Here is a 12,119-nt window from a genome sequence, read left to right on the forward strand (position 1 = left end):
TGTGACTAGTCGATGTAGTAGGGGGAACAATGATTAATAGTTTTGGTTTTTGTTTAATAAAATGATGCAGAACTATTAAGTTCAACGCCACGGAAAGACAATATCAGTTTTAAGTTGCAAATTTTTGAAAAAAGTATTTATAACTGAAAAAAAAATGATTTTAGGTTTTCTCTGACCAAAATTGTTGACATTTAAAATTTTTATTTGAATTATAAATTTCATTAAAAATGTACTTGACTTTGTTTCCATTATTGAAACCGGAAGAACTTTGGAAACGTGTCTAAATGTTCCTCAAATTTCAAGTTAATTTCAATTTAAATAAAATTGAAATTTTGAAATTTGTCAAGTAGCTAAAATTCTTAAATTAAATATTTTATTTATTTTATTTATTGGCTAATTTGTTTGCCATTTGTTTTAAGTGCTGTCCATAAAAATTACAATCTTTCTAATGAAATGAAAATAATACCTTAACCAAAATATATTCAAATTGCTTCACTTTAGGTAGACTTACTTGACTTTTATCCCACAAATTCATTCAGACTTGTATGAAGAATTGTACATTTTTACACTTCTATTTATATAAAAATTATTTGTAAACCAGAACTTAAAAATAGATCTACTTTAAAATGAATTTCTCTGAACAAAATTTTTACTATGCATTTTGGCTACAGAATGCAATCTGCATTTGTCACTTGTAAACCTAAATTTTACTCTAAGTGATATGTGTGGTTTATATTTTAATAAAATTTCCATTACTATACATTAACATATATAACTATTACAGCAACAGATATGATACTTCATCGTAAGTATTTTTAGGTATTCATATATTATTCAACATAATAAATTCCGCAATGGCCACAACAACAAACACTGTTCGGTTTTCTTAAGGCTTAAGACAATGATATTATGTTTAATTTAAGCCTTTGTGAGCAAATAGCTTTAAACAACAATTTGCGGTTAAACTTGTCATAACAATATGAAAACTTTTAATTAAGTCAAAAACTGTATTTCTGTATTTTAAATGTAATTGCAACGTATTTAATGAAAACAAATTGCGGTCAAAGAACGCACGAAAGTGGTAAGCACTTCAGGCAACAATAATATCTCAAGATAGACGCTAACCATACCACACTCTGCCAACACTAAAGCTCAGATATAAACAGATGACACCGAACCTTAACAACGAAATGATAAAGCACGTAAATTTATCTAATTAAAATAATCCAATTACGAAGGCATCTTCTGGCATGCAGCAGTGTTATTTCATTATTACCGCAAGGTAACACGGGCAAAATACTAAATATAGTATGCGATAAAAAACGGAGCCGGAAACATAACCACAGGGAAATGCGAGCGTCAGGAAGGTCCTGAAAGAAAAAAAATCTTCAAATTAATGTTGACAAACGTCTCCGCAGGGAACGCACTAATTAATTACAAATAATGCAGATTATTTATTTATTTCTCTTTCATTTTATTTCTTAATTATCATTTTTTATATCGCTTTTTTTTTTGGTATTTTTGTTTAATTTTTTTGATAAACATAAATATTACGAGGCATAATTTGTAGCTCACTCCATTCAGTGATAATTATTTTAGAGCTGTTACTGTGGTCCTTAAAGTTCCTTTAATAAAAATCATAATAGACGTTAAAAAATAACAAAAACATTAGAACAAACTTTAATAGACACAAAAACTCTGAAATTGAAGTTGTATTTGGATATAGTTTCATTTATTCATTCATCACTCTATTATCTACTAATTTCCTTTGAATGAGTGCGAAATTCGCTAATTTTATAGGATTAAGGTTAAGGAGTTTTTTTAGTTTACAATTTGGTTACAATTTTCGGTTTGTCGCTTTATAATGTTTTGGGTACGATATCGATTTCGTAGACATATTTATTTACCAACAGATTTTAGTGAAGTCAGCTATGTTAAACAACTTTTTCCACTACGCTATATATCAAATTAATTCAAATCTAAAGATATCGAGGTTCAAAATTGTTAATAAACTCATACTTAAGAAAAGGTTGGGGGCTCCAAACAAATATTTTAAGAATAAAACCAACGCCTCAAAATTTGAAAAAAAATGGCATTGTCATATTCTCTGAGAAACTCAACCTCTTAAAACAGGAAAGATAAAAGTTAGTGCTATACAAGTTGAAATTAAATGTTTTTGCCACAGTATAATACCTAACAGAAGTATCTATATTTATAGTGACAGCAAAGTGAACAATATTTCCACATTTCGAAACATCTGAGCTTGTATCAGAATATAGCCCATATATAAATGAGATGTCAATGCAATCAATGATTAACCTGAAATAGAAATGTAACATATGAACATTCCCAACCATTACGAAGCCGGTGGATATGCCTAACTACACGCATGCTATAATCTCATTATGCCACATATGAAAAGAATTTTGCTAATATAAAGGCTAGCTTGTTATTCGTGGTCTGACATCTACCATAAATATAGAACTCTGTATAATTGCTGCACTAATTACAGACTCTCTCCAACGACTAGATTAGATAAGGAAGAGGAAAGTATAACCCATTTGCGCTGTCGCTTTCAAGTATTCGCCAGAAGATAAACATCCAAGCTAAGTTATCCATTTATAAAATAACTGTACGATATCGCTAGTATAGGTATTAAAGACAGTGTCTGTTTCAGCTACCAGCGGCAAAGGGATTTCTTGCTCCAATAAAGTGTTCTGTTGAAAAGTTAAGAATGTACATATATGTAACATTATATATAGTCATGAATAAATATACATCTAAATTTCAGTATCACAACCGGTCTAATTAATAGGTTTGTCATATTTAGAAGTATTAGAACTTACATAAATCTAGTGACCTCTCTAATACCATTGAAGAATTCACCTCAACCATTTCCATTATCTCTAATAGACTATATAATTTTAACAAAGAAGTTTTTATAATTTCTTATATCATTTCATCATTATCATATCATACTTAACGGAATATTACCTATGAAAACTGCCAGGTTTACTAATATCTACATAAAGTTATTAATAGTTAATTGATTTTACTTTGTGCCAATATATTCATATATGTATCTTATATCTTATATGTATCTTATAAAGATATGTCTTTAAAGTTAATTTTAAAACTATAAAAGTTATATTTACTCTCTCAACGAAAAATTTGTCCAAAAATGTCTTTAAAAACTTTCTGGAACCACTACAAAATGTTTATTATTTTTTTATTGCTCCTTAACAGTTAAAATTACTCAGAATAATAAATTATGCAGTTTTTGTGGTTAAATTGAATATAATGAATTTAACTTCAGCTATTTTGTTGTCTAAAATAATTTAATAAAATTAAGAAGGAAATATTTTTAATTATGCCTGGGGGAAAAATAAAATTCTCAAACTTTTTCAACTCGCAAAAAAACGGACGCCGGAAAGCAATGGTTCGGAGTAGTGGGCGAAATTAAAAGGCTTTAACCACACAACAAAATAAGCCAAGCCATGTGGTGGCCTCTACGCCGTTCAGTGTTAATCAGCGTTGCCGAAAATTTTCACAGCAGAAAAAAAAACACTATAAAAGGACTTCTGAAAATATTTTCATTGAAAAAGTTTTTAATAATATATATTTTAATTGCATTCATATATTTTATTGAAGTTTCAATGATTTTGGACTATTTTGTTATAAATATTAGAAATAATTATTTATTCAAAACAAAGTTGCTAACTTTGGAAAGTTATTTTACACAAAATACAATAAGCTTAATATAAATAAAATTATTATATGGAATATATGTATAGAATTGATGTGTGGGACTTAAAGAGTTAATGATAATGGAACATATGAAACAATAAATTTCTCATAGTATCTCCCACTCAATACATAGTGCTACTTTTTCACGGAACTGTAATCATCTAAACAACCTCGAAAAAGATGATGTAACCCTAATTGGATTCCATGTCCGGATACAACAGATAGTGCAGGTAAGCCAATGTAACTGTACCCAATTCACATAGTTGTATGATTTAAGCGCAGGAGCCCAATTGGAGCTATCAACAGCAGTTCTTATTAAACGGATCACTAGATCTACACTGTACTATGCTAATGACATGATTAGTTAAGCGAAATATACCTAAGAAATAGTAGTCCTATGACCCGCCAGGTGCTATCTTTGAAATATATCTTACATGATCTATTAAAAATGTCTAGGTATTGTAAACTGGAAACTTCAAGTAAAAAAGTAAAAAAATAAAAGGAGATTAATGGCATGGGTCAGGTTAGATGGGAGTGGCGAACTTACATTAACCAAAACGAGTAAAACATTGCTTATACATCAGACCAAGAGGATGACCAAAACAAGAGGATCAAGAGACCAAGACCAAGAAGAAGGGCCAAAATAGTCGGCGCACAAACATTTTCGAAGATAACAGGCACGGCTTCTCCTTAAAAAAGGTGAACTAACCTGACAAGTTTACAAGCTCGGAAATGTTTAGTTCATCCAATGATGATTACCAACTTTAAAATATTTAATAATACTTTTTAAATAGAATATACAACATTGTATAATATTAATAGGATCAGGCAAAGCGGCTGATCTATTTTCTAGACACACTCTTTTGGCAGCGGATTATAGTAGAGTTAACTATTTTGAGCTACATTATATGTTGATTTACTTTATTTCTTGAGTTATTAAGGTTTGACTTTCAAATGCTTTTGCATTACATACATTCGTTATCTACCGCCAACTAGAATATACATATTATACATTGATCACAGAACCAGCTGTTAACACGTCTATAAGGTCGAAGTTTGCTTATTCTAAACATGAGAGTATAGATTAATCCAGTGGTTGATCACTTGTAAATAATCCCAACTTCGTTTTTTAACCAGAAAAATGGAAAATCCAGATTATATAATTAAGAGTGTATAAGATTCAGACATACTGAAGAAAATTTAGAAATTCTAATCGGTAAAGCTAATCCTTTCTTCATGAGGATGAAGAAGGTTTTCATACAGATAACAGAATTGAACAAAAAAGATATATAATCTGGCAGATAATTTCAGAGTTTTTTTTTTTAATATGATTTCCGGCATATGTAAGGCGCGGCTACGATCAGTCCAATTTTTGACTATTTTTTAAAATAAATGTGGCCTTAAGGTGTTAATGGTGGCATGGCCATTAGCTTTTAATGCTTTACGAGTTGCTGGTTTGTCAACATAAACCAAAGATTTAACATAACCCAATATAATAAAGTACAACCAATAAAATGGATGTAATGGCGATTCATTAATTGCTTAAGAATTATTTTCGCTTCATATACGGCAATTTTGTTTATTGACATAACCATAAAAGGTGATTCTTATGCAGTATATTTATATATAATTTAGTTAAAAAAATTGTTCGCAATAGTTGACTTTAATAAAATGCGTTGTCAAATAAGCGTGCCCTGAAAATCGAAGACATGAGGACCCAATAGTTCTTTCTGCATTATACACTCATACACATACTAAATAGACACGTTTTTTCGTATAAGTCACGATGTATCTAATTACTGTCTTGTAAACTATAATACAATTATTCAACCATTGAAAGTATTTTAATGTAATTTGGTTGTAAAAATATTACAATCTAAGCCAGTAGTTATTTCTTATCATCAGTCTTATATGTTATATGTATTATAAATTTATTGCTGACTTCAGTATAAAATATCAATAAAATCAATAAACATTAAAACCGTAAGTTTTAAAATACAACTCAGTGTATATAATGCCTGTTATCCTCATGGATTGAATTTTCTAATTAAAAGTCATCAATAATGCATTTCGATTGTTGTTGCACCAATTGCAGCGTACTGCATCAGACTGCATCGAACGGCACATTTGGTGCAACAACTGTTGCATGCTCGCATTACAATAGAAATCCGATGAGCAAGTTTCCGTATGCGGTAGAATCGCTGCACGGCACATGCCTCAAATACATAAAATCACATAAAATTTCACTTACAGCACAAAGTGCATTTTCATTTGGAATTCTGCATTTTTATTTTCAATCCATAAGCAAAAACAAATATTTTGTTGGGGAGCGGAATAGAATTCTGTTTTAAATATGAGTGCTTAAACTTCTGTTTCTTATCAAATATTTTCCTCTTTCACAGTTGCCTATGACTGGGCAATGTGTGCACTCGTACGTGCCGTAGATACTTTAAAATCTCAAATTTAATTTGCTTTAAATTACCTTCTGTGCATGCATTTATGCTGCTCGGAAGCCAACAAATCTGAGTTTAGTTTATTTTCCATTAATAAAAATATTTCTAATTTGAAATCATAATTTTCAAAATCTCTTTTTTTTTCTATTTCACATAAGAGGTACCTACCAACACGTGTGGAACTTTGATCTACCGGAAAATATATTATCGAAGCCATCATAAAACTAATAGCGCACATTTTATGGGGTAACAGAATTCCAATGATTTAAATTGATATTTTATGTTCTCGTTTTTTTTGCTATCAATTTCAATTAAAAATTTAATATTCTATTTGAGTACACTTCAGCAATTAAATATTCTCTTTTTTGGGGTTATTATAAATCAAATATTTTCATATGGAATATTCAGATTATAAGCAATCTTCTATCGATGAGCAGAAATGTATGTGCTTCATGTCGCCACTAGAGCATAGGAATTGACAAATTAAAAAATGATATGAATTTCATGCTGTGTGGATAAATTTATTGTTAAGTTAATCTAGTTGCGATTATCGGAAAATGAATCATTAAACTTCGATAGAGTTTAAAACAATAGTGTTAATGTTATTAGAACAGACAATGGCACATAGCCATCAGTGAGGTCTTTTCTGCTGTTCTTGGAGAAAATCTGCAGAGCTAACCTACACAAATCTAAGCTATTTAAAAACTAAACTTCACCATGAGGTTCAGGATTTCAGGAATCTTATTCGTTTCAAAGAAAACCAGATGAGGGAAATCAATCTATTTCCTGACAATCACACTATAGTTATTGTGTGTGGCACATAGCCATCAGTGAGGTCTTTTCTGCTGTACTTGGAGAATATCTGCAGAGCTAACCTACACAAATCTAAGCTGTTTAAAAACTAAACTTCACCATGAGGTTCAGGATTTCAGGAACCTTATTCGTTTCAAAGAAAACTAGATGAAGGATATCAATCCATTTTCTGACAATCACACCATAGTTATTGTGTGAGGAGCTTTCGCAAGGCTACGAAATATTCGCACAAACACAAAATAAAAATTTTTAATGCATGCGTTAAGTAAGTCTTCTCATACGGATCAGAGACTTGGCTTGTAACGGACGAGACTGATAAGACACTACAAACTTTCATCAACCACTGCTTGCGAAACATAATGAAGATATGGTGGCCAAGAACGATATCAAATGAAGAACTCTGAAGACAAACTGGCCACACGTCTATTAAAGTTGAAATTCAGGAGCGAAAATATAGGTGGATACAACATACCCTTCGTAAGCCTTATGAAGATATAGCATGGAATCACCAAGAAACCCGGCGTAGAGACCGGGTGAACGCTTTAAAATAATTTATATGGTAGTAGTATGAATATTACTGAATCTGATTTATTTTAAAAAATATATAAAACCTCTATATCGATCTATTGTATAATAAGAAATACTTATTTAGTACGGAGATACTGCTACCCTGTATGCAGTTGGCTCATTCTTACTTAAAACCAGTATAGCGGGCAAACCAAGAAGTCGGCTTCTGAGGTTTAACCATATAAAATACTTGACTTTCACCACGTTTACGGTGGGTTGACATTGAACGCATGGTAAGTAAAAATTCCACTGTCATGTTTTCATCTGGCAAAATTGGAAATGGTTCATTATTCTTTTCTTGATATTGCTCTACCATTTAATGATTAAAAAAATATTTGATATAGGTGATTATGCTATATATTATGATACAAAGCATTTAGTTACCTCGAAATTCCTTTAAAGTCAAACCTTTAGCTGGTGTTGTATGCCCCTGGAATGTTTTCTCCGTTTTCTTATAAATTTGAGGATGATGCTCAGTAATTTTGATTAGATTCTGAATAATGTGACTCATTTTGAGGTTTTTGATAAAATGAATTTTTAATCACTTTTGTATACTTTCTTCAAATTTTGATGTTTTTATTCCCTTACATTTAAAAATAATGCTTATACAATTATGTTGATATTTAAAATGAAATGAAAAAATTAATTTTTCAATGCTATCTTGTTAATTCTTAATAAAATTGTATTAAATCTATTCAAGATTTCGTAAGATCTTTTAAAAAATGTTTAGAAACAACTAGTGATCCTATATATAGCATCCTTGTCATCACATCACATTATAATTATATCTCATAATGTATTTCAAAAACGTCTTCGGCAAAAATAATTGAATTCGTATTACTAGATATATAGGTATCACCACAATAAACCGTGTATATTTTTCAATATCATCTAATATTTATTGGTTTATTGATACAAACCAGTGAACCGATCTCTTTATTTACCAGTATGTCTCTCTATTCAAGTATGTTTTTGTTTTCAATAATTATTTAATATTCTATAATTAAGTATACCTGAGTTCCTCTCATTTTACCATGACCAAAAATCTATCACAGAAGAAATAACACCTCTTGTACGTTTAATATTAATTGTAAGTCCTTCAAAACAGACAGTTGCTTGATAAGAAGATGCACGACTAATTGACTGTTCTAAATAGAGACTTCAGTCGTTATTTATAAATACGACGGCGTAGAATATAAACTATGGGAAATTTTTTATACCGCTATTTGTTTTAATCTCGAGAAGCTCCATTCTTTTCGCATATTTCTACCTTTGAAAATTTGTGAAGTTGGATGCAGTTGACTTATAACTGACATATGCTACGCATATTTACCAGTAGATACCAAAAAACAAACACTCTTAAACATCAACTACTCTCTAATATCAACATTTACAGAACTATATTAAATTATATGAGAATACAACAAATGAATTTCTGAAGGAAGTTTTACAACAAATTAATAAAACTACAAATTCGAACATACAAGTCAACTACGACTTTGGGTAAGTCGATTAATAAACACTGACTCTGAGCTTTGAATTTGACAGGATACCAGTTCAACGTTTGGTACTTGCAGTCTCAAAAAATTATTGAAGAATAATTAAATATAAGAAATAATTCCAAACCACTGATCAATCAATCGAAAATTCAATAAATTAAAAAATAAAAAAATTTTTGTTGTTACAATTTACTACTGTTCGAAAAACCTCTTTATGGTATGCAGACTTTATTCAAAATGTTTTTAATACTCAAACACCTGAATTTACTTAATGAAATCGGACGAGTAATTACGGTTACGAACACCACACCTAACTTCCACTAAATTTCATTGACTAAGTATAACTTCAACTAGCAGTATATAAGCCACATATTCATCGGCCAGTCTTTAGCCTGGTCAGATGGAGCTGAACAGCTACAAAAGTTTTTAGTAGGCATCATATAAGATAACAACGCTTACGACACCGCTTGATAATTTACATTCAACACTATTTTTTATGCATAAATATGGTATGAAAATTACTTTAAAAACCGCATAAATTAAAATTTCAACTTATATGTTTAAAAAATAAACCTTTTACTTTTAAGATAATTAACCACATTGGAATGCATGCATGAAACAGAATTCCATTATCAAGTGCACTCTGGAATAAAATCAAATGAATTTAATTGAAAGCATTGGGCGCATAAGGACATTCGCTGCACACATGATCCATGGTAATATTAAACGAAAAAAATACCTTGGCATATCATTTCTTATATGCGGCAAATAACCTCAGTTCATTTTCTCTGTTTTTTAATCAAAAAATATTTGCAGACAAAGGAAATTGAAATGTGGAACGATGCATCCTTGCAACTATTTTTTCCACCTTGAAATTGTTTGTGTCTCGAAACTGATACGTAAAAGCGATGACAGTGGCTTGTACATCGGATCTTGAAGCGTTGTTTACATCAAAGCATGAAATAACAGCAACAAAAGAGTACGTAAGTTGCTATGCGAAACTGATTGTCAACAACACAGGATTTTTGGGCCTGTACGCGATGCCTTATTGACTGTGTGACTGTGTGACTGAGGAGCTGAGGAACTGAGGAACTGGGGAACTGACTAAGTGAAGCGTTTGTGAAAGTCACTATTAGTGTGCAGCGCTTTTGTGTTGATTTTAAGCATTCAAAAGCATATTCTTGACTGAAGCACGTATTCATTTCTGTATGCAGACTGACATAGGCTCACATCAATACCATATCTGGATAAAGGGAACGAATACATGAGCTACCTATGGTGGCTGTGACGTTATTGTGTAAGTTTTTTTAACCTTCTTTTTCATTTAGGTGAGGTATTTGCAATTTGCATCGTTATAACGAAACATGGGCTTTCCAAAAGAGAACTTACATGCGAATCCTTTGATAATTTCTGAAATTCAAGGCAGTACAAATTTATAGTGATTAAATTCTTCTACTTTTATACAATGAAACGTCTTTCCTTTCAACTTTATTTGTCTACTGACATACGTTTATTGTTAAAATTTAATTTAGAATAAAATTGAAAATTATATTTGAAAGATGTAATTAGATCTCTTTAGCAGCTAGATATATTTCTTTTTAGTGCTAAAAGAAATATAAATATGAAACTAATATACAATATATTATAACATATAACAGGCATTATATGAATTGTGGTTTTCTATGAAATGCTTTTTCTATGACTAATTCAGTTTTGGAAAAAATACGTGTAAGCCCTAACCCTATTTCAAAAACTTTATAAAACCAACGTTTTTAATTATAACTTTTCGAACGATTTTTGAGTTTAAAAAAATTTACGTTCTCCAAAAATTTAAATTGCACCACGATGTGAATTACTAGGTCATTAAGGCCATTCCGACTGGTATTATGAAATAGTCTGTGTTTGGAGTCTTTATAGTTTTTATTAGTAGTTTTTACAAAACCGTGTGTGGTTCGCACTTTTTGCGAAGAATATAAATCTACCTAGAGTTATAAGTGGCGATTTGTCGTCGATAACGAATGACTTCGGAATGTTTATCGGGCCTTTACTAGAACTATATCTATTTGGTCTTTAAGTTCACAATTTATGGTCTAAGAATGCCACGCTTTTCTCAAATAGTTGGCGCGACTTGTCAGTGTCCAACTCATCTCGGTATCTGGACACTGAGACATCTCGTACAATTGCAGAGTGGATGAGCATACACACTGCTCTCTGAAATTTATGCCATTTATATTGATATCATATTTGTAATGGCTAAACTTATCATTAAACAAAAATATTTAGCAATGTATTACATAATCGGCATAGGTGTAGATACTTTTCAGACTTTAAAGAATACTTGGTTCAATTTAAACAAGAAGCTTATACTCATTACTACGATATCGATACTACGGTTTTGGTACTGATAGATATCTACTCAGTACTGATATGTAAAAACCGATATTGACATTGGGAAAAAACTTTGTTCACCTCATCACGACTTTTGTCGTGGCTTCAACTCTAGAGAGGAGGAAAGATGCTAACACATCATTGGCCAGCAGAAGATTTACTGCAGAATATCTTTGAAACTGCTTTCTAAACAACATTACAAAGGTTTAATTTTTTTTAAATTAGAAATATTGGCAAGTTTGTATACTTGTCAGGTTGATTTACTTTTACCTATATGGAACAGTAGTGCCTGTTCTTTTCAAAGTTAGTCATGCAACGACTACTTCAATTTTTATAACTCTTCTGGTGGTCTTCTGAGATCTGTCACATAAGTAGCTCTTTTATTAAAGTATTGTGCAATTACCTATGTTCAAGTAGAGTTTGGTGTACGGGGCTATCACTCCAATCTAACCTAACCATAACAATGAAAAGCATGGTTTTCTTCTGCTTATATAAACAACTTTTAATCCATTTTTATAAGATTATGAAAACTAACATGACTGACTTTAAAACGATATTACTTAAAAGGCAATATGAAATTGAACTATATGGATTATATATATATAGATCATATATATATATAGATTATATATATATAGATTATTTACACATA

The 12,119-nt window shown here is 30.7% G+C and overlaps 1 protein-coding gene and 1 long non-coding RNA gene across 3 annotated transcripts; one reads left to right on the top strand and one right to left on the bottom strand.

Annotated features, from left to right (window-relative positions):
- Positions 1–7,626: 7,626 nt before the first annotated feature.
- LOC119686369 lies at positions 7,627–8,177 on the bottom strand. 2 transcript variants are annotated; one of them, XM_038100945.1, is made up of 3 exons: positions 8,136–8,177; positions 7,965–8,100; positions 7,627–7,889 (listed from the first exon to the last, which is right to left on the bottom strand). In XM_038100945.1, exons 2-3 carry the CDS (start codon positions 8,089–8,091, stop codon positions 7,705–7,707), a joined length of 312 nt encoding a protein of 103 aa, XP_037956873.1. In that variant the 5' UTR covers positions 8,092–8,100; positions 8,136–8,177; the 3' UTR covers positions 7,627–7,704. The 2 variants fall into 2 exon arrangements, with proteins under 2 accessions (XP_037956873.1, XP_037956872.1); XM_038100944.1 differs by having other exon boundaries at positions 7,628–7,889; positions 7,965–8,177.
- Positions 8,178–9,716: 1,539 nt separating this feature from the next.
- LOC119686375 lies at positions 9,717–10,042 on the top strand. The gene is made up of 2 exons (XR_005252923.1): positions 9,717–9,795; positions 9,896–10,042. It is a non-coding gene; the product is annotated as an uncharacterized LOC119686375 (long non-coding RNA).
- Positions 10,043–12,119: the final 2,077 nt, after the last annotated feature.

This window comes from Teleopsis dalmanni, chromosome 2, assembly GCF_002237135.1.
Source record: "Teleopsis dalmanni isolate 2A chromosome 2, ASM223713v2, whole genome shotgun sequence".
Taxonomy (NCBI): Eukaryota; Metazoa; Arthropoda; class Insecta; order Diptera; family Diopsidae; genus Teleopsis; species Teleopsis dalmanni.

What these genes read in the sequence shown, in the direction of transcription:
- LOC119686369 (XM_038100945.1), bottom strand. Translation starts at nt 8,091, where the DNA reads ATGAGTCACATTATTCAGAATCTAATCAAAATTACTGAGCATCATCCT. An exon ending in GACTTTAAAGGAATTTCGAG is followed by an intron (nt 7,890 to 7,964) that starts GTAACTAAATGC and finishes ATTAAATGGTAG; the next exon opens with AGCAATATCAAGAAAAGAAT.